This window comes from Gorilla gorilla, chromosome 4, assembly GCF_029281585.2.
Source record: "Gorilla gorilla gorilla isolate KB3781 chromosome 4, NHGRI_mGorGor1-v2.1_pri, whole genome shotgun sequence".
Classification (NCBI taxonomy): domain Eukaryota; kingdom Metazoa; phylum Chordata; class Mammalia; order Primates; family Hominidae; genus Gorilla; species Gorilla gorilla.
This window is the reverse complement of record NC_073228.2, coordinates 135,159,389-135,183,061: the sequence shown is the minus strand read 5'-3', so window position 1 is coordinate 135,183,061 and position 23,673 is coordinate 135,159,389. Positions and strand designations below refer to the sequence as shown.

The 23,673-nt window shown below is 41.9% G+C and overlaps 1 protein-coding gene across 7 annotated transcripts in view; it reads right to left on the bottom strand.

Annotated features, from left to right (window-relative positions):
* The window catches only part of CDC42SE2 (CDC42 small effector 2), a 124,085-nt gene extending 101,574 nt beyond the window's left edge, over positions 1-22,511 (bottom strand). For 2 of the 7 annotated variants that reach the window (XM_004042452.4, XM_055386554.2), the window contains exon 1: positions 21,851-22,003. Coding sequence is in view for 2 of the 7 variants with exons in the window: in XM_063706748.1 (XP_063562818.1) it covers positions 21,893-22,441 (549 nt within the window). In the remaining 5 variants the exon portion in view is untranslated. Of the gene's footprint in view, positions 1-21,850 lie in introns of all 7 variants that reach the window. The other 5 variants (XM_004042451.4, XM_055386552.2, XM_063706748.1 and 2 more) reach the window with 4 other exon arrangements.
* Positions 22,512-23,673: the final 1,162 nt, after the last annotated feature.

The window sequence follows — 23,673 nt, the reverse complement described above, 5'->3', positions numbered from 1 at the left end:
TATAATATATGCTAATCATGAATCAATATAGAATATTAACACTCCTTACACTGAATGATCCTGCTTTTCTTGGCTGAATACATTTATATCAGTAACATACAAAGATACAGCTACTGTTGGTTTTACGGTTTTGGGTTTTATTTTGGGGCGGGGGGAGCAACAGGGTCTCACTCTGTCGCCCAGGCTGGAGCACAACCCGAGCTCACTACAGCCTCAACCTTCCAGGCTCCAGAGATCTTCCTGTCTCAGCCTCCTGAGTTGCTGGGACAAAGGTGTATACCACCTCACCAGGAAATTTTTTTTTTTTTTTCAGAGACAGGGTTTTTTTATGTTGTCCAAACTGGTCTCAAACTCCAAGGCTCAAGCAATCCTCCCACCTTGTCCTCCCAAAGTGCTGGGATTACAGGCATGAGCCACTGTGCCTGGTCTGGGTTTTGTTTTTTTAGAGATAGGGTCTCATTATGTTGTCCAGGCTAGACTCAAGTCCTTTGGCTCAAGCAATCCTCTCACCTCAGCCTCCCATGTAGCTGGGACTAAAGCACACACCACCACAGGCAACCTCTATTATCATTTAAAAAAACTATTCTTTTACTTTGATTATAAAAGAAATAAATGATCATTGTAAAAAGTGTGGAAAATATAGACACATTTTTAAATTGGGGGCTGGGCCCAGTAGCTCACATCTGTAATCACAGTGCTTTAGGAGGCTAAGGCACAGGATTGCTTGAGCCCAGGAGTTCACAACCAACCTGGGCAACAGAGCAAGACCCTATCTCTACCAAAAAAAATTTTTTAATTAGCTGGGCATGATGACATGTGCCTGTAGTCCTAACTACTCAGGAGGCTGAGGTGCGAGGCTTACTTGAGCCCTGGAGTTCGAGGTTACACCAAGTATGATCACACTACTGCACTCCATCCTGGGCAACAGACGAGACTAAGAAAATTAAAAATAAAGAAATTAATAACCATCCCCCAAAACCAGGTACACTGAACAGTTGTACACATACAATTTTGTATCCTACTTTAGCACTCTAACAATTGTTTTCCTTTGAAATCCTTTATAATGAATTACTAATAAAAGATATATGCAGATGTACCTAATTTAACGACTCTTTTTTGTTAAAAATTAAGGTAATTTTCAATTTTTTTAAATTATAACTAATGCCTCACTGAATACTTTTGAATAAAAAGCTTTCTGAAGGATAAATGTGTTATATCCATGCAATGGGACATTATTCAGCCATTAAAAGGAATGAAGTACTGATACATACCACAACATGGATAAACCTTGAACATATTATGCTAAGTGAAAGAAGCCAATTACAAAAGGCCACATATTTCCTACACGGCTGATAGAAATGTAAAACTGTGCAGCCACTTTAGAAAACAGACTAGAAAAATTCTGCAAAATATTAAACACAGAGTTACCATACAACCCAGCAACTCTACTCCTAGGTGTATATACCCAAGATAAATTAAAACAAATCCATGCAAAAACTTGTACATGAATGTTCATATTTATAGCAGCATTATTCATAACTGAAATGTGGAAACAACCCAACGTCCATTCACTGATAAATGGACAAATAAAATACTGTATAAGCATTCAATAGAATAATATTCAGCCATAAAAGAGAATGATGGGCCTGGCGCAGTGGCTCACACCTGTAATCCCAGCACTTTGGCAGGCCGAGATGGGCGGATCACCTGAGGTCGGGAGTTCAAGACCAGCCTGAACAACATGGAGAAACCCCGTCTCCATTAAAAATACAAAATTAGCCAGGCATGGTGGCACAGGAATGCAATCCCAGTTACTTGGGAGGCTGAGGCAGGAGAATCACTTGAACCCAGGAGGCAGAGGTTGCAGTGAGCCAAGATCACACCACTGCACTCCAGCCTGGGTAACAAGAGCAAAACTCCATCTCAAAAAAAAAAAGAGAATGATGTACTGATACATGCTATATGAATAAATCTTAAAATATTATGCTAAATGAAAAAAGCCACACAAAAGGTCACATATCACATGATTCCACTTACATTAAATGTCCAAAGAGGCAAATCTAGAAAGAGAAAATATGTAAACGGCTATCAGAGGATGTGGGGAGGGAAGAACAGAAATGACTACTCATTTTGTTTTGGGGTGATGAAAATATAAAATTAGTAGCAACGGTTGTACAACACTGACTTATGTAAAAAAAAGGTGATTTTGGCCAGGCGCAGTGGCTCATGCCTGTAATCCCAGCACTTTGGGAGGCCAAGGCGGGCAGATCACCTGAGGTCAGGAGTTCGAGACCAGCCTGAACAACATGGAGAAACCCCATCTCTACTAAAAATACAAAATTAGCCAGGCATGGTGGCGCAAGCCTGTAATCCCATCTACTCGGGAGGCTGAGGCAGGAGAATCGCTTGAACCCGGGAGGTGGAGGTTGCGGTGAGCCGAGACTGCACCACTGCACTCCAGCCTGGGCAACAAGAGTGAACCTCCATCTTAAAAAAAAAAAAAAAATGGGCCAGGTGCAGTGGCTCACACTTGTAATCCCAGGACTTTGGGAGGCCAAGGCAGGCGCATCACGAGGTCAGGAGATCAAGACCATCCTGTCTAACATGGTGAAACCCCGTCTCTACTAAAAATACAAAAACATTAGCCAGGCATGGTGGCAGGCACCTGTAGTCCCAGCTACTCGGGAGGCTGAGGCAGGAGAAGGGCATGAACCCGGGAGGGGGAGCTTGCAGTGAGCCGAGATCGCGCCACTGCACTCCAGCCTAGGTGACAGAGCAAGATTCCATCTCAATAATAATAATTTTAAAAAGGTGATTTTTTTATGTGAATTATCTCAATTAGGGTGTCATTAACGAAAGAAAATAACCTCCTCTCCCCCCAAAAAAGAAAAAAAAAAGGTTACTTCCTTAGAATAACCTCTCAGAAGTGGAAATACACACAAATATGCCAAAGCGCTTTTGAAACAGGTTCCAGATTTATGCTACCTCCAACAACATATTTAGTACCTATGTCATCACTGTACTCAGGCCTGAACAAGCACCATTCCTTAAACCTTAAATCTGATAAGAGAAACTTGCTATTGTTTATTACTTTAAAAATGAACACTTTCTCCCCATATCTTAATCATAAACTTTTCAAATGGTCAGTTCTTAGCCTTTAAAAGTGACTTCTCTATGTATATAACACAAATGTTTCGATTTCTCAGGAAATGTAGAAATGGACTTTCTTAAAATTTTGGTCAGCAATAATTAACTCATCCTAATTCAGTTCTATTTCAGCTTTTAACATTAAAACTTTCCTTGAAGTCACATATTTTTAAAACAGTCCAAAGAACTACTCTCCTCCTTAGACAGGGAAATTAAAATTTCCCTGAAAGATCACTACCTGGGTTACACGTTTCTAGTTTCCTGATGGCACTTAACTTTCAAGTGAAATGTCCAAGTGGCTCCCAAGACATTTTAAAACGATATGGTATTGTTGAAAGGAAATTAAACATTTATTAACATCTTATTCTACAAGCCAAATGCTTTATGTGCATTACTTCATTTAATCCTAACAAATGTATTACTCTCACTTAACTGAAAAGGAAAATGAAAATCACCAACGGTAAGAACTTGCCACGCAGCAAATATGCAGCAAAGTTAGAGATCAAATCGAGGTGTGTCTAAATTTCAAAGTCCATATTCTTTCTGCCACTTTACAATGCTTTCCAAGCTAAATGACTATGGAAAATCAGGCAAGACTTTGAATACTTGTTCTGCCACTTACTGTGTGACTAATTTCTAAACTTCTTCAGAGTAGAGTTTACAAAAACAAGGTCACTGTTCACAAAATAAATCTTAAAAGGGGAGGCTAAAAATTCACTGTGAGATGAAACTTTCTTTAAATACTGTTTTTTCAACAGCAAAATGTATGGAATAATTCTAAACACATTTCTAGAATTTGTTTCAAGATTCACTTTACCTTCCAACAGAGGCACTTGCATATCCACTCACAAACATGTAATGTAGATAAAAAACACTTCTTTAGGGGCTGTCAAGTCTCTTCTGTAGACCACAAATGCATCATTTCTTAGTAGAAAAGGCCACATCAACTACATTGCTCTTTACTCTTCTTTACCACATGAGAAATGTTTTCAGCAACATATACACCATTCAGGAAGTAGCACAAGGGGGTAAGAGAAAAAGCTACTGAAGAAAAAAAGACTGGAGGAGCTTGTGAGCAAGCAGTGATACAACACAGAAAGGACGAGGTTAAGAACAATAAAAATGAAGGCAAGACATCAGCAGTCTACTCTACCCCAGGTAATGGATATCACTGTGATCAAGGAAAAATCCTTAAAGGATCTTTGATTTGCTTTTACAATTGCTATTTAACGACCCAAACAACCACTTGACAAGTTTGGAACTGGTGATTTCCAAAGAATGCAATATAACAATATATATGAGCAATTCTTCCACAAGGATTTTTCACATTCATAAAACAAAAATCAAAGGAAACATTAACATAAGAATTCTTACATGCTAAAATTTTTCCAAGAACTATTTCACTCCTCATTCTGACACATAAAAAGGGTAGCAATATCTAATAAAATTGTCATACTACAGATAGATGAAGGCCTTCAATAAAACACAGTTTTCTTCCAAAATTATTTTACTATTAAAGGATCAGTTGGACTTGGACAGACTAAAAAATATAAACTTATCTACAGGCTCATATTTTAACCTACGGCTATTATTAAAATAATTCTGCTGTACATAGAATCCTGAATGGTTTTCATCAGCTAGTATAAAACAATCAGGCTATTGTGCAATGGTAAGAGGGCTCTTAAGAAAAAAATTACTGCTGAAAGTAATTCTTTTCTCCAGTTGACTTACCACATTCTACTCTCTATAAACACCATTGTTTTTAATCACAACTTTACTTACAGCTGTATCCTCGTCAAACAGAATTTTCACTTTCCAATATGACCCTTTCAAACTGAAGTAATAAAAAGTAATAATTTTATAATATTCGTTAAAGTGAAATGTTAGAGTCTGTGTAAGATTTTGTGAAAAAACATATATTCATATTGAGGTATCTGGAAGGATGTTCATCAAAACATGACCACTGACTAGTTATTATATTTTAGGGTGGTAGGATTAAAACTTTTTCCTTAGCTTGTATATACTTTCTGATGTTCTACATTAAATACAGTTTGTGTGTGTGCATAAAAGAGAATAATTTCAGTTGAAGGGTAAGAAATGTAGACCCCATATTTTAATTCAGTAGCACCAGTTCAAATCCAGTTATTCAGAATTAACAAAGCAACTGTTGCCCAAAAAATGCCAATAAACTCCCGAGCCAACTAAGTTCAATTTTTCTTTGAGACAGGGTCTTGCTCTGTCATCCAGGCTGGAGTGCAGTGGTGTGAGCTCAGCTCACTGAAGCCTTGACATCCCAGGCTCAAGCAACCTCCCACCTCAGCCCCTAAGGAGCTGGGGTCATAAACACACTCATGCCCAGCTAATTTTTGTATTTTTTATAGAGATAGGGTTTCACCATGTTGCCTGGGCTGATCTCGAACTCCTGTACTAAAGCAATCGCCCACCTCAGCCTCCCAAAGTACCGGGATTACAAGCGTGAGCCAACCACTGCGCCCAGTCTCAGAGTTCAATTTTTAAACAATAATTATTCTCCAATCAGAAAATGCTGCCTGTAACTTTGTGTCTCTTTAAAGAACTGGGGGAGAAGGTAGAGGGAGAGTGTGGAAAATGGACTGGAATGGCCAGGTGACCACAGCAAAGGTAACAGGAAAAAACTTGAGAAAACAAGACAACACCATTTCATTGATTTGTAAAAGAAATCATAGAGTAGAAGAAAGTAAATTATCAGAGAAAGTAAGCAAGCACTTAAAGGGTAATAAGTAAAAGCAGAAAAAAAGTTAAAAAAATTGAACTCAGGAGTATTTATGTAAATTATTCTGAAAGGGGGGGGGAGGGCTGAGAAAATGCTATATAACACACTGAATCAGTTCTGCTTTCTTGACCAGAAAAGTAACGCCTTTCAATAAGCTTATTTAGCATAAGCAGCAAAACCAAGAACACTCTGTCAGAGGATCTGAAGATCTTTTGTGCCTGCTTTGGAATGAACTATTAGATACACAGTTAAACAATATACAAACATATAAATAGCACATTTTATGCAATAAATGAATCTAGAAGTAATCATCAGATGTAAAGAGAACATAACTTTGAAAAAGAAGGTAAAAGCACTGATATAACTCCACTGACCGCCATAAAGAAATTTCTTTAAACCACAATTAGTAATTCTACTAGACTAAACCATAAGAAATTGCCAATATTCACCAGGGGTGGTGGCTTACGCCTGTAATCCCAGAGCTTTGGGAGATCGAGGCATGTGGATCACTTGAGGTTGGGAGTTCAAGACCAGTCTGGCCAACATGATGAAACCCTGTTTCTACTAAAAATACAAAAATTAGTCGGGCGTGGTGGTGCACACCTACTCAGGAGGTGAGCCAAGACCAAGCCACTGCACTCCAGGCTGGGCAACAAAGAGAGACTCTGTCTTTAAAAAAAAAAAAAAAAAAAAAGAAGGGAGAGGAGAGGGGAGGGGAGAGGGGAGGGGAGAGGGGAGGGGAGGGAAGGGGAGGGGAGGCAAGGGGGTGGAGGGGAGGGGAGAGGGGAGGGGAGGGGAGGGGAGAGGAAAGGGGAGGGGAGAGGAAAGGGGAGGGGAGAGGGGAGGGGAGGGGAGGGGAAAGGGGAGAGGGGAGGGGAGGAGAGGGGAGGGGAGGGGAGGGGAGGGGAGGGGAGGGGAGGGGAGGGGAGAGGGGAGGGGAGAGGGGAGTGGAGGGGAGAGGGGAGGGGAGAGGGGAGGGGAGAGGGGAGGGGAGAGGGGAGAGGGGAGGGGAGGGGAGAGGGGGGAGGGGAGGGGAGAGGGGAGAGGGGAGGGGAGGGGAGAGGAAAGGAAAGGAACTGCCAATATTCAAGCATTTTTTTGTCTATAAAAACAACAATTTCATATGGACCCACTCCCAGTGGTCTGCTGATAAATATTTGACCACCTCTTTGAGAAAAGGGCCCCTGATTTGTAGCTTCTGCAGTCTGCCATGCTGTAAATGTCCCACCATGGCCAGTTTCAAGCTACTAACATGATGTCACTGAACATGGAGCTGGAGAGAGAGGCACAATCAGCTAACCAGTTCCAGCACAACACTGGCTCCACTTAACTACTCTGATCTAAGGATCATCACAATGGTTCCTAAATTTTCTCATCCTTTTCTAAAACAGGCTTTTATTGGAATAATCCAGTTTCTTTTCTAGGTTAGGAGAAATATGCTTTTGACATTTTAAATTATTAATACACTAAAATCACTCACAAGAAAGAATAGGCCGGGCGCAGTGGCACACATCTGTAATCCCAGCACTTTGGGAGGCCCAGGCGGGATCTCCCAAATGCGGATCACATTCTCAACTAGCCTAGCCAACAAGGAGAAACCCCATCTCTACTAAAAATAAAAAATTGGCTAGCCTGGTGGCACACGCCTGGAATCCCAGCTACTTGGGTGGCTGAGGCACAAGAATTGATAGGACCCGGGAAGCAAAGGCTGCAGTGAGTCGGGATCGTGCCACTGAACTCCAGCCCAGGAGACAGAGCAAGACTCCATTTCAAAAAAAAAAGTGGGGGGAATAGATGAAATTGGTACCTGGCTTTATCCTCTCAACACTTTTTTTTACTGAACACCTTTTGGTGCCAGTATTGTTTCGGGCATTGTAGACAGCAAGGAATAAGACAAAGGAAGTCCCTACTGTCATAAAAATTAATTTTAAAAAACACATAATTTCAAGGACTCACAAATGGCATGAAGAAATTAAAACAGTGATGGGGAGGAGCTATTTTTAACTGAGTGGTGAGGAAGCAGGAGGTGATATTTACGCTGAGATTGGAAAGGTAAAGGGCCAGGCTAAAAAACATCTGGGAAAACACCATTTCAAACAAAGGAAACAACCAGTGTAAAAGCTCTAAGCCAAGGCCAAGAATGGCATGTTTGAGAAACTGAACAGACTAACTTGGCCAGAGTGTAGTGAGCAAAGGTGAGATAATAGGCTGTTAGGGCCAAATTATGTACAGACTGTTGAGTTTGTATTTTCTGGGTGAGTACAGTTTATATCTTATTCTGAATGGGTTGAGAAACAACTTCACATAGTAGTTTGACAAATGTACTGAATGGAATAAATGAAGGCATAATGTCATGCATTATTTTAATGACCCCTTATGAGACTGGGGTCACACCTATTAATTGTATTCAGTTTTCTCAATATGACCACTTTGATTACTTAATAATCTATACAGAACATTATGAAGTTAAAGTAGGATGGCAGGCATCAAACTGTGAATACAGCTGAAATAAATTGAGTGGTAGGACTACACACCAGCTCAGAGATAAGAATCTCATTAATCCAAGACGGTTATGTGTGAAATGCTAACATATGAATTCAACTAGGTCAATGTCAAATTCTAATGAAAACTACCTAGTCTATAAAATAGATTATTTCAAAATTGTAAAGAAACATTTCTAGTGTGTCATCCAACATGATGATTTTATTTGGTATGTAAACAGGCTTTTTAAAAATTATAATGGTCTCCAAGTGCGGTGGCTCACGCCTGTAATCCAGGCAGTTTGGGAGGCCGAGGTGGGCGGATCATCTGAGGTCAGGAGTTCAAGACCAGCCTGGCCAACATGATGAAACCCCACCTCTACTAAAAATACAAAAAAAATAAAAAAATTAGCTGGGCATGATGGTGCACGCCTGTAATCCCAGCTATTAGGGAGGCTGAAGCAGGAGAATTGCTTGAAGCCAGGAGGCAGAGGTTGCAGTGAACCAAAATTGCACCACTACATTCCAGCCTGGGTGACAGAGCAAGTCTCCATCTCAAAAAAAAAAAAAAAAAAAATTATAATGGTCATGTTTATATGACAGTCTAAATTGTATCTGCATATTACAAAAACTGTAAAGATATATATACACACCCACACACACACTGTGGCGACATAAAAGTCCCACAATACAAGTCAATAAAGACATAAATTATTATATATTATACAAAAATGGGAAAATGTTTACACTGGTTTATAGAGAATAATTTATACTTGCACACAAACATTATCTCTTTAATTCACCAACTTCTAAGCCACCTATTTTAACAACTTATCTAAAAGATTTTTTTTTTTTTTTGAAACAGGGTCTCATTCTGTCACCCAGGGTAGACTGCAGTGGTGAGATCTCGGCTCACTGCAGTCTCAACCTTCTAGGCTCAAGCAGTCCGCCCACCTCAGCCTCCTGAGTAGCAGGGACTATGGGTGTACAGGCCTGGCTAATTTTTCTATTTTTTTTTTTTTTTTTTGTAGACGGGGTTTTGCCTCGTTGCCCAGACTGGTCTCGAACTCCTGAGCTCAAGCAATCCACTCACCTCAGCCTCCCAAAGTGCTGGGACTACAGACTTAGCCTATCACACCTGGCCAAGATTTTTTTTTTAATCAACCAACAGGAAATGAGATCTACAGCTCAGGAAAGAAAAAAAAAATCTTGTCTTGACATAATGAAATACCAGAACTTCACAAGTCATTAATTTCTTCTGCACTTTCATTTCCCAACTATCAGTAAAATTGCAGTTTTAGTATGTACAAGCATTTTTAGGAACACAAATATGTATATGCATTTAATAAATACTACTCAATAGAGTTGTGTACATTATTGTAGCTGTTAGTTTACCATGGAAATATAATAAATATACGCTTTTTTTTTTTTGAAAGGAGAGTAACTAGGCAGTACAGTACTAAGAGGACAGGCATACTAATAAATTTTTGTAGACTAAAAAAAATCCCTCCCTTTGCCGGGCGCGGTGGCTCACGCCTGTAATCCCAGCACTTTGGGAGGCCGAGGCAGGCGGATCACGAGGTCAGGAGATCGAGACCATCCTGGCTAACACGGTGAAACCCCGTCTCTACTAAAAATACAAAAAATTAGCCGGGCGTGGTAGTGGGCGCCTGTAGTCCCAGCTACTCGGGAGGCTGAGGCAGGAGAATGGCGTGAACCCGGGAGGTGGAGCTTGCAGTGAGCCGAGATCGCGCCACTGCACTCCAGCCTGGGCGACAAAGCAAGACTCCGTCTCAAAAAAAAAAAAAAAAAAAATCCCTCCCTAAAACTGTGAGACTTCTATTTGAGCTTTCAAAAAAAAATGCACAGGATACCATCGAGCTATCTCAGTAACAGTAACTGCCTTTCTTTAACAAAAGAAGTTTAGCAAAAACTAGCAAGAAAAAAAAAAAAAGAAAAGAAAAATAATGAAGTTTTGGCACCCAATCTCATTTGAGCCTACATCCCTGATAAAAAGAAAGTTATAAGGCCAGGCGCAGTGGCTCACACCTGTAATCCCAGCACTTTGGGAGGCCCAGGTGGGTGGATCACTTGAGGTCAGGAGTTTTGAGACCAGCCTGGCCAATATGGTGAAACCTCGTCCCTACTAAAAACAAAATTAGCCTGGCCTGGTGGTGGACTCCTGTAATCCCAGCTACTTGGGAGGCTGAGGCACAAGAATTGCTTGAATCCGGGAGACGGAGTTTGCAGTGAGCCGAGATCACACCACCGCACTCTAGCCTGGGCTAAAGAGCGAGACTCAGTCTCAAAAAAAAAAAAAAGATTACAATATAGTTCAAATTGAAGGGTCTAAGTCCACGTAAATCACCAACACTCAGAATTGAAGAAACATCACTTTAAAAAAAAATAGGGCAAGCCCAAAATAGGTTTTTTTAAGGTGCTGTCACCCTACTACCAAATCAGGTTTTCCTTTTCTTTATTCCATCGGTTTATCTCTTCTTTCCTTTCCTACCTCCTCTGTCCCTTGCCATTTTACTGTATATTTTCACTTTACATACACAAAAATTGATTAGAAACTTACTTCATACTCTTGCATCTAAATTTGTTTCTACTTAATTCTTACAGGACTACATGGTTTTAGATGAAATTCAAATACTTTTAGTTATAGAAACATTCATATAAGCTGTAACCAAAGACATGAGTGACAAGATTAACAGTCATTCATTCAGGAAATGTTGAGTCCCCATTATGTGCTCTCCACTGTTCTGAATACTGGGGATTCTGCAGTGAATAAAACAAAGCTCTATTCCTACGAGCATTAAAGCAACACTATGCTTGGCAAGTTCAAGACCTCAGGGAGGTCTATATGTGGCCAGAGTGGAAGAAGCCAAGGAGAAACTGGTAAGACATGAAATCAGACAAGCAGGACGTACAGACGATGAAGGGTCAAGACTTCTTGAATACTTAGGCATTAAGTATTCTGGTTTTTATAAATGATATGGAAAGCCACTAAGGGTTTGAACACAGGAGTAAAATAATCAGACTTTCATTTTCAAAAGATCGCCCTTGTTGCTGGTTTGAGAACAGAAAACAGCAGAAGCAGCAGGTAGAGACTACTAAAATAATACATGCAAGAGACGATGGTTGCTTACAGAGGTGGCAGCAGATGAAGAGAGCAAATTGTGGTTACATTTATTCTTATGGCAGTTTTTAAGATAGATAAGGGACATGTTTTCATGCTAATTATTTGAATCACATGTGGGAGTATGAGAAAGAAGTCAAGAATGTCTACTAGGTTTTTGGCCAAAGAAACTGAAAGATGGAGTTGACATTTAATAGGGTGAGGAAGACTGGAATGGGGACAATTACTGGGGTGGAGGGGTGATGGAGAAGAGGGAGGACAAGGAGTTCAGTTGTGACGTTAAATCTGGGATGCCTATTAGAAATCTACTTAAAAATGCTGAGTACGCAAATGGATACAGAAGTCTGGAGGTAGGAAAGAGATCCAGACTAAAGATAACATTTTTAGTATGAAATATATAATTCTAGGCTGGGCGCAGTAGCTCACGCCTGTAGTCCCAGCACTTTGGGGGGCCCAGGCAGGCAGATCACTCGAGCCCAAGACCAGCCTGGGCAACATGATGAAAACCCATCTCTATAAAAATACAAAAAACTAGCCGGATGTGGTGGCACATACCTGTGGTCCCAGCTACTTGGAAGGCTAAGGCAGGAGGATCACCTGGGCCCGGGAGGTCAAGGCCGCAGTGAGCTAAGATCACGCCACTGTACTCCAGCCTGGAGGATGAGCAAGGCCCTGCCTCAAGAAAAAAAAAATTTTTTTTTTTTTTTTTTTTTTGAGACAGAGTCTCTGTCGCCAGGCTGGAGTGCAGTGGTGCGATCTCGGCTCACTGCAAGCTCTGCCTCCTGGGTTCACACCATTCTCCTGCCTCAGCCTCCCTAGTAGCTGGGACTACAAGCACCCGCCGCCACGCCTGGCTAATTTTTTTTTGTATTTTTAGTAGACATGGGGTTTCACCATGTTAGCCAGGATGGTCTTGATCTCCTGACCTCGTGATCTGCCTGCCTCAGCCTCCCAAAGTGCTGGGATTACAGGCATGAGCCACCGCGCCTGGCCAAGAAAAAGTTTTTTAATTAAAAAAAAAAAAGTAAGGCTGGGCGCAGTGGCTCACACCTATAATCCCAGCACTTTGGGAGGCCAAGCTGGGCAGATCACTTGAAGTCAAGAGTTTGACACCAGCCTGGCCATCACGGTGAAACCCAATCTCTACTAAAAATACAAAAATAAGCCGGGCGTGGTGATGGGCGCCTGTAGTCCCAGGTACTCGGGAGGCTGAGACAGGAGAATCACTTGAACCCAGGAGGCGGAGGTTGCAGTGAGCCAAGATCACGCGCTCCAGCCTGGGCAACAGAGCAAGACTCTGTCTCAAAAAAAAAAAAAAAATGATAAAAAAATGTAAAATATATATATATGTATATAATTCTAGCTAGACAGAATGAGATCACAGGTGACTAAAACTAAATATAAATATAGAAGAGGTCTAAACATATGTCCCTGAAACACTGCCTCATTTTTTAGAAGTTGGGGCAATGAAAAGGAACCAACAAAAGAAACTGAAAACAGGCAGTAATATGCCAGAAACAAAGGGAAGATTTCAAACATGATGTTATCAACCACATCAAATGCTGCTATTGCTTCTACATCCACTGAGATTAGGCTTGAGAACTAGGGAATTTACCACCAACAAAGTCACTCAATAATCTCAAAAAGAGCTGTTATGGTAGAATGAAAGGGAAAAAAAGCAGATTGTAGTGGATCCAAACAAGACAGGGAGCGCTGATGACAACAAATATTTACCTTTCTGGAGAGGAGTAACTAAAGGAAGATGTGGCATTTGGAAAGGTGTTTTTTAAAGATGGGAGATATTTCAATACATCTATATGCTGATAGGGATAATCCAGTAGAAATGGGGAAATGATGCAGCTCATTAGAATGCAGGAGAATGAGATGAATACTGAAGCAATGCAATGTCCTTAAGAGGAGAAAGGAGCACGAGTGGAGACCATGATGACAGAATAGTAGAAAAGGCAAAGTATGGGTAAAGATACAAGGAGACGTATAAAAGTTTTCTTCTGATTGCTTTCATTTTTAACATACAGGAAACAAGGTCATGAGCTGAAAATGAAGAGGAAAAAAGGGATGCTAGAGGTTTGACGAGAGGTGTTAAAAGTAATCTGTGGTGATTAAATCAGGAAACGTACTAGGATTACAGAAGGATTAGGCCAGGTGCAGTGGCTCACGCTTGTAATCTCAGTATTTTGGGAGGCTAAGGCAGGTGGATCACTTGAGGTCAGGAGTGAGAGTTCGAGACCAGCCTGTCCAACGTGGTGAAACCCTGTCTCTACTAAAAAAAAATACAAAAATCAGCTGGGCATGGTGATGGGCGCCTGTAATTCCAGCTACTCGGGAGGCTGAGGCAGGAGAATCACTTGAACCTGGGAGGCAGAAGTTGCAGTGAGCCAAGATCGCGCCATTGCACTCTAGCCTGAGTGACACAGTGAGACTCCATCTCAAAAAACGAAAACAAAACAAAACAAAACAAAAACAACCAGCAGCACAAAGGGCCCTCCTTAGGTCAGTGGTCATGAATTTAAAGGGAGAGCCGGGTCAGCTTGGGTGTGTTTTCCTCAAAGCATGCTCAACTTCCCAGATGTATGCTGGAACAGATGGAGAACTGGACACAAAGGGTGTGGGGGTAAGGGTTTGGCCAGGTGAATTACAACAGAAGAATGCCGCAAGGGAGTTGAATGTGTATGCAAAAGGAAAAATTATAATAGTGGACCACAAATTTAAGGCAGGGTAAATACTCCAGTGAGGACATGGAAGGAGGTGGTCTTGGGACAGCAAAGAGGTGATAGCAGCAATGGATTACAGATCGCAGACATACAGAAGTACTGCTGAAGAAACGTTTACAGCCATCCCTCGGTATCCAAGGGTGATTGGTTCCAGGAACCCTGCCCCACCCTGGCCCAAATCCCCGGATGCTGAAGTCCCTTACATACATAAAATGGCACAGTATTTGCACATAACCTAGGCACATCCACCTGTATACTTTAAATCATCTCTAGACTATGCATACCTAATAAAATATAAATGCCATGTATAATTGTTATACTGTAGCTTTTTACCCTTTTTGTTCTGTTTTTTCTTTTTAAATACTTTTTATCCTTGGCTGGCTAAATCCTCAGATGTGAAATCTGATGATTCGGAGGGTCTACTGCATTTTATGGAAGGAGTTGGAAAGACAGGATGCTGAGACCCCAGTGGAATTAATGAAATTGTGTCTATGAAATATCCTCAATAAAGCATGGGCAGTTCTGGTTAAAATGTTATAGAACTACCTTAAAGACTAAAGAAAAATCTCACCCTGGGCAAAGTGAACTTGCAAGATAAAGGAAACTGGCAGGCTAAATTGGAGCTGGAGAACTGTATCACAGGAATTATAGCTGGAGCTTCCTAGACATAGAATCCTCAACCACTTCCAGCACTCCTGAAGAAAGAGTCAGCTTTGCACAACCTGGCCAACTCAGAAGACAAAAATGCCAGATCACAATCAGATGAGCCACAATAAAACTATACCTTCCCCCACCTTCCCCCCTATATCCTTTCTCTGTAATCCTAAACTGCATCCTGAAGTGGTAGGAATACCATACTGAAGAAGACCTGGCAAAGTAAAAAGAGAAGCCAACTAAGTACGACTCTTCCTCCAAAACAAGCTTCTAGGTTCAAAGCAGTTTTGAGCCAAAGAAAAGTTCTGAAATCTACAAGAGTTTGAACACTACTATACTGTACCTTCTAATGACTAAAATAAAACTATCATTGACAAGTGACCAGAAGACTTTTTGTTACCTAAAAGTGACTTAAAAAGCTATCTGATCACGCTAAAAGTTCATCTAGAAGCAGAGAAAGACTTAGTCTACAGGGAGAGTTTTGAAGGCACAGTGAAAGTTGTATTTTGCTTAAACCTTACCAAGTTCCACCCATTAAACCTTTCAGTTCCACAAATACCCATAAATTCCCTCTATATATACGGTATAAAACATACTCAATGTTGAATGTACTCAAAATTCATTTTTGCTTTACTAAACAAAAAGTGAAAGTTTTATTAAGTCAAATGAAACAAAAATAATTTTATGTTGTTGTTTTTATTTTTTTATTTTTATTTTTTTCTTTGAGACGGAGTCTCACTCTTTCGCCCAGGCTGGAGTGCAATGGCATGATCTCAGCTCACTGCAAGCTCTGCCTCCCGAGTTCATGCCATTCTCCTGCCTCAGCCTCCCTAGTATCTGGGACTACAGGTGCCTGCCACCACGCCCGGATAATTTTTTGTATTTTTTAGTAGAGATGGGGTTTCACCGTGTTAGCCAGGATGGTCTCGATCTCCTGACCTCATGATCTGCCCGCCTCAGCCTCCCAAAGTGCTGGGATTACAGGCATGAGCCACCACGCCTGGCCAGTTGTTTTTTTTTTTTTTTTTGAGATACTCTTGCTCCATCGCCCAGGCTGGAGTGCAGTGGTGCCATCCCAGCTCACTGCAACCTCTGCCTCCTGGGTTCAAGCAATTCTCCTGCCTCAGACTCCCGAGTGGCTGGGATTACAGGCCTGAGCCACCGCGCCCGGCTAACTCTTGTATTTTTAGTAGAGATGGGGTTTCACCACGTTGGCCAGGTTGGTCTCAAATTCCCGAACTCAGATGATCCACCCACCTCGGCCTCCCAAAGTGCTAGGATTACAGGCGTGAGCCAGGGCACCCTGCCTGTTTTGTTTTTTTTTGAGATGGAGTCTCGCTCTGTTGCCCAGGCAGGAGTGCAGTGGCGCGATCTCGGCTCACTGCAGCCTCTGTCTCCCGGGTTCACATGATTCTCCTGCCTCAGCCTCCCAAGTAGCTGGGAATACAGGCATGTGCCACCATGCTTGGCTAATTTTTGTATTTTTAGTAAAGACAAGGTTTCATAGGCCAGGCTGGTCTCAAACTCCTGACCTTAGGTGATCTGCCCACCTCAGCCGCCCAAAGTGCTGGGATTACAGGAGTGAGCCACCACGCCCGGCCGATAATTTTATGTTTTAGTACAAGATAAAAAAATTCGATCATACAGATTAAATATTAAATCACAGCATGAGTTTCTAAGTGGGTAAGTAAGAAAACAGATATATCAGGGCTCACAATTTAGTTATTTCAAAGGTACCTAGATTTAATATGAACTTAACCTAATACTTTCTAGGAAAAAGAGGGAGTATGTTTTACCATAATCTATTTGACTAAAATACATTAACAGGTATTTTACAGTGTCAGGATTAAGACAACTTATTACCAAGTCTTCTTGGCATTTCAATTCAGGAACTCCCTTTGGATGAGGGCCCAAAGCAGTCTCAGCTAAATCCTGCACTACTCATTATTTGTTAGTATTATAGAAAGATTCAAGTATACTTAAGCTTTGAACCAAGGTAGCAGGATGCATAAAACTAATAATTTAAAAGCTAAATTCCTAGCCTGGCACGGTGGCTCACGCTTGTAATACCAGCACTTTGGAAGGCCAAGGTGGGCGGATCACGAGGTCAAGCGATCGACACCATCCTGGCCAACAAGGTGAAACCCCGGCTCTACTAAAAATACAAAAATTAGCCAGGCATGGTGGCACACGCCTGTAGTCCCTGCTACTCGAGAGGCTGAGGGAGGACAGCTGCTTGAACCCAGGAGACAGAGGTTGCAGTAAGCCGAGATGGCACCACTGCACTCCAGCCTGGCGACAGACTCTGTCTCAAAAAAAAAAAAAAAAAAAAAAAAAAGCAATCCGGGTGTGGTGGCTCATGCTTCTAATCTCAGCACTTTGGGAGGCTAAGGCAGGCAGATCACCTGAAGTCGGGAGTTCGAGACCAGCCTCACCAACATGGAGAAACCCCGTTTCTACTAAAAATACAAAATTAGCCGAGCATGGTGGCACATGCCTGTAATCCCAGCTACTCGGGAGGCTGAGGCAGGAGAATCGTTTGAACCGGGGAGGTGGAGGTTGCAGTGAGCCGAGATTGTACTATTTCACTCCACCCTGGGCAACAAGAGTGAAACTCTGTCTCAGAAAAAAAAAAGAAAAGTGAAATTCCAAGTTTTTCCAGGTAGTATGAAAAAAATCAGAAAAAAATGCCCTCACCTAACTAGCAAGTAAATATTAAGAATAAGTGTGACCGGGCACGGTGGCTCACGCCTGTAATCCTAGCACTTTGGAAGGCCAAGGTAGGTGGATCACCTGAGGTCAAGAGTTTGAGATCAGCCTGATGACCATGGAGAAACCCTGTCTTTACCAAAAATATGGAAATTAGTCAGGCATGGTGGCAGACACCTGTAATCCCAGCTACTCGGGAGGCTGAGGCAGGAGAATCACTTGAACCCAGGAGACAGAGGTTGCAGTGAGCCGAGATTGCGCCATTGCACTCCAGCCTGGGGGACAGAGCAAGACTCCGTCTCAAAAAAAAAAAAAAAAAAAAAAAGAATAAGCATGTACATGTACTTCTCTCAAGTTCCTCTCAAGAAGACACAGGAAAACTATGATGTCCCCCTCTGAGACTGACTAAAACATTACTAACATTAAATATTCAATAAAATGTTAAAATATTTTTCATGAAAATTGAGAATAAGAACAATACAGCAGATCAAAACCAACACGCATTTTTAATTTTGACAAAAATCTTATAAAACCTTAACAAACTATCCCAGACTCATTTTAAAGCAGATGAGGAACCTAAATAAACCCTTTCATAATTTTAAAAAAGACAACTGGGACTTTAAAACGTAACACCAACCTATCCCAGAAAATAATGTGAGAAATTAGTTATGAAGTATTTAAATAAACTTTTTTAAATTAAAACTCTCATGATCTACACAGGCAAATATGAGCACAGCTGCAATATGCCATGTTAGTATCATTATTAATCACTTTATTAATCACATCTGAGGAAAAAGAAATGCTTTCTAAATCATTCTAAAAGGTCTTACAAAAAAATGAACTACCCTCTCCCCAACAGACACACATACCCTGATGAAGAAAACACCAACATTTCAAATATTCCAGCAATTATAACGCAAGATAATTCTGAAATTTATTTAGCCTCAAAACATAATGAACTACTCCAAGGAAGGAACAATACTTTGAAAACACTAGTATTTTTAAGGTACAAAAAAAAAATTATGGCCGGGCGTGGTGGCTCACGCCTGTAATCCCAGCACTTTGGGAGGCCAAGGAGGGCAGATCACGAGGTCAAGAGACCGAGACCATCATGGACGGCCAACATGGTGAAACCCTGTCTCTACTAAAAATACAAAAATTAGCCGGGTGTGGTGGCACACACCTGTAGTCCCAGCTACCTGGGAGGCTGAGGCAGGAGAATTGCTTGAACCAGGGAGGTGGAGGTTGCAGTGAGCCGAGATCGCGCCACTGCACTCCAGCCTGGCAACAGACCAAGACTCCGTTTCAAAAAAAAAAAAAAAAATTATGAGTTCTGATTTCTTGGAAAAATATATTTTAACGCAGCTGCTGATTGTCAAGAATTCTGATGATGTGCTTATCTGAAAAAAAAAAAAAAAAGCCAAACACTTTTACTTAATACATCACACCTTATTTACTTGTTCTTTATCATCACTATTACCATTTACAAGTAGGTTTGTCATCAACACTAGACTATCAGTGGTACATTGTCAGGTAACTCTTCTTCCGAGAGATACACATTTAAAGAAAAAGTATCACAATTCTCTATCACTAAAATTTGAAGAATTACTTTCCTTATTTTTTCTAGAAACAACAATAAAAAGCTAACAGCACACTTTGGGAGGCCGAGGCGGGCAGATCACTTGAGACCAGGAGTTCGAGACCAGCCTGGCCAACACAGAGAAACCCCGTCTCTTTTCGAAAATACAAAAAAATAGGGCATAGTGGTGCATGTCTGTAATCCCAGCTACATGGGAGGCTGAGGCATGAGAACAGCTCAAGCCCCAAAGGCGGAGGTTGCAGTCAGCCGAGATCACACCGCTGCACTCTAGCCTGGGTGACAGCGCGAGACTTTGTCTCACAAAAAAAAAAAAAAAGAAAAAAAAAGCTAATAGCTGGTAAGTCCAAAATCTGAAACTTCTATTTGAATGTAAACATTATCTTTAACAATGTATTATTAAAGCATTAACAGTCAAAACAGCCCACTTAAATACAAAAGCTAACTATAAAAAAATTAATATCTACATTATTTCACAATAATCAAGACAGACTTTGGATCACATTAGTCTGGATTCCTGAAATAAATAAAATATTACTGCTTTTTAAACATATATAAATAGATTAAAATAGGCAACGCAACCTTATGTTCAGAATAAATGCAAAACTACAAATCTCATCCTTTTAAATTAGTAGTTTTATCACAGTTGCAATACTAAAAGATAAGTCCACATATGGAACCACAAATTATTACTAATAATCCTTCCCTTTTTAGCACTATCAAGTTTATATGCATTTATTTGTAAGTGGTGAACACAAGGACAAAATAAAATTCCTGAAATGAAGCTTTATTTTAAAACATTTCTTATAGAAAAGGAATCCACTGTTTATCTTTGGGGATTTTTAAAAATAGAAAATGTTATTACAAAGATTATTTACAGAAAACTGGACCAGAAGTACATTACCCTTCAATAAATACACTGTACCAAAGTCTCCTAATAGGGACCAGGGAGATAATAAAAACACTAGCTTATTAAATGTCTTCCTCCCTTCATTTTAAAATGTAGACAGATTCTATTAAACTGACAATATAAAACCTTAACCCAATAATTTTAGCTGTACAAAGTTACTTATTAACCTTTAAAGGCTGTTATGAATTTACACTTCCTGCAGTTCACCTGCCATCTTTCCCAACTGAAATAGCCACTAGGGGTTTAAGACAGTCACCACTTGCGACATCAATAATAAGGAAATAACTTTGCATTCAAGTTTAAGAAAAGGATAATTGCGGATTTTGCTTGTGCCGAGAAACAGTATGCAACACAGGTCTCAGCCCATAAACAGGTGCTTAATGAATATCTGTTGAGTAAATGGTGACATTTTATTATATTAGTGCAACATTAGCTTTTTCTCCCCTAAATTTAGAGTTCTCCCTTGCTCAAAAAGCAGCAAGACCATACCACAGTCCCTTCTCAAAAACACATAAACTCCTTTATTCATAACGAAACAGAAAGCTGGGTTTCAAAATACAATCCCACTCCCTCTTTATCTTCTCCATTATTTTTAAAGATTAGAAATAAGGCCTGTTTTTAAGAAACAGAAAATGTATACCAACTTCTCTCAAACCAAAAGAGAAAATTCAAATTTCATATATATTTTCTATGTTCATAATATTGAGAGTAAGAACGGACTGTTCATCAACAGTATGTTATGTGGGACAAAAACTAAAAAACGTATATCAAAAATACATATTGTTTGCCGACATTCTTTCCTTAATCATAATCAAGGAGTATGTGCCTAAATTTTACTAGATGTGAGATAAGCTTTGTCTGATATTTCAAGATTCATTCATTCAACAAATACTTTACTGAGCACGTACTATAAGCCAGGCCCTTCAACGAAACATTTAAATTTTGTAAACTGTACATCACCCCCCAAAATTCCCCTAAAAAAGCTTATCATTTAAAATAATCGCAAGCTAAAGAGGAATCCCCAATGTTGTTTCTTACACATAGTGAAGTCAGCGGATCGGGGCGCTTTTTCAGCTGTTAATGCGGCATCAAGGAGCCGCTACCTACCACACCCGTTGCCTAAAATCGCAACTTAAAGCTGCAAGCACTGGGTAAAACAACCTGTAAGAGTAGCTCAGCTCCCGCGACGAGGTAGCCAAGGGCTTTCAAGCCCGGGGCCCGGGGCGAACCGCGGCAGGACCCGCGGACTGAACGCGTCGGGCGCCTCAGGCGAAGAGTCGGGGCTCCGGAGCCAGGTGTCTTTGCTCCCCGAAACCCTCACCTAGAGACCCCGGGCCCTCCCCGCCCGCCCCTCGCACCACCCTCCCGACTTCCAGACCTGAAAAGTTGGGGGGAGGGGAGGTCTGCCTTTCCATTTTACATCAGGCGGTCAGTTGGCTGCCTCAGCCGTCCGCCTGCCGTGAATTCTGAACTGAGCGTGTAACCATTCCTCAGAGGAAATAGAAGAAAAACCAAAGGCAGGGTCCTAGGGCATGAGGACCTCGCCCAAACCTGAAATGGAAGACACAGGCTCAGCCCACAGCCCGCAGCGCGCGGCTGGCAAGGCCGGGCCGCGCTCACCCCAGAGCCCTCAGGGACGAGGGTTCGGGGCTTCGGGACCCCGCCCAAGGGACCGAGAGGGCGAGGCGTGGCGGCCGACGCGCGACTGGGGCTGGCATTGCACTCACCGTCGCCTTTGTCTCGGCCGCCCGCTCCGGCCGCAGCCCCTCTCAGCGCCGGCTCCGCGGCTCCTGCCGCCCCAACGCCTGCAGCTGCGCTCCCCAGCGCGCTCGCAGCTTCCTGGCTCCCCCTCCCCGCCCAGGCTCGCGCGCGGGTTGGGCGGAGCGAGAGGCGGCGCGCGCCCCTAGAGCGGCTGGAGGGGCGGGAGCCGCTGCGCAGCTGCAGCGACCGCAGTGCCGGCCCCGCCCCCCGCCGGGCCCCGCCCCCGCCGTACCTCCGGCATGGGCGAATCGGCCGGCAGGCGATGGGACCCCCGGGATTCGAGCCGCGCGGGTTAGGAATTGGCCTCTGTAGCTAACGGACGCCTGAGATCCGGGACTGCAGCACTCGCGGGAAAGGACGCTCCGAAAGATGGCGACCAAACCTGGGCAGGAGCGTGGGGGAGCCCCTTCCCACCCCGGCCCGGGCCCCGGACATCCGTGCGGAGGAGCGACGTCTGCGCACGTTGTGGGGCGGTGGACGCGCACAGGCGAGGGTCGGTGGGTGGGTGCTGAGCGGTTGTGGGATGAGGGGTCTCTCAGTAGCGGTTGAGAGCCCATCCTCTGACCACTGCTTTTTCATGTAAAAGTCAGAATCGTTCAATCAGTCATTAACTGGTTTAAGGCTGGTTAAACCACCTGGTTTGAAATGCGTGAAAATTACACATGTACTAGACTTCTGTGATTCCTTTGGGTGTGTATTTTACATATCTCAGAAATCAGAAACATGAGTGCCCTATCTAGCAGCCAGCAGTCCACCAAAATGCCTACAAAACTTTATCGTAAGTTCAAAAGGATAGTGTAATGCCACTGAAGTAAGCTCTCAAACCTGTAAGTAACGTATGGTCTTCCCCATTCTAGGTTGATGGCGAGGATTTCTAGTTACTCAGGCCAAAAACTTTATATCATCCATAACTCCTCTCATACTCTCATTTTCACTTTCAGTCTGTCAAGAAAGCTTGTTGGTTGTACCTTCAAAATAGAACAGAGTGGGCAACATAGCGAGACCCTGTCTCTACAAAAAAAAAAAAAAAAATTACCCTGGTGTGGTGGCGTGTACCTATAGTTCCAGGTACTCTGGAGGCTGAGGCCAGGAGTTACATTACAGTGAGCCATCATCAGGCCACTGCACTCCAGCTTGGGCTGGACAGAGTGACACGTGTTCCAAAAAAAAAAAAAAAATTCTCAATCTTTCCTACCTTACTATTTTTCCTTTCTTCCCATGACACTTCCCACCTTGTAACAATCTTTATAATTCAGAGTCAGCCCTCCGCATCCATGGGTTCTGCGTTTCTGGATTCAACCAACCACAGATGGAAAATATTTGGGAAAAAAACACAACAATTTAAAAATACAAATAAAAACCCATACAATATAACAGCTATTTACATAGCACTTACATTGTATTATAAGTAATCTAGAGATAATTTAAAGTTTACAGGAGGATATATGTGGGTTATGTGCAAATACTGTATCATTTTATATTAGAGACCTGAGAGGATTTTGGTACTGGTCGGGGTCCTAGAGCCAATCCCCCTCGGATACTGAGGTATGCCTGTATTTATCTGATATGTTTAGCTTTTAGTGTCTGCCTTCCCTAGTAGAAGCTGGGATTTTTGTCTGTTTTGTTCAACTGATGTATCCCAAGTGCCTAGAATAAATGAAAAATTTAAAAATTCCCTGAGATTAAAAAAAACTAAAGCAACAAAAAATGACCAATTTTTTTTATTTTAAATTTTCTCTTGGTTTCTGTTTCAGTTAACCATAAGATCTTTATCTACATCATACCATAA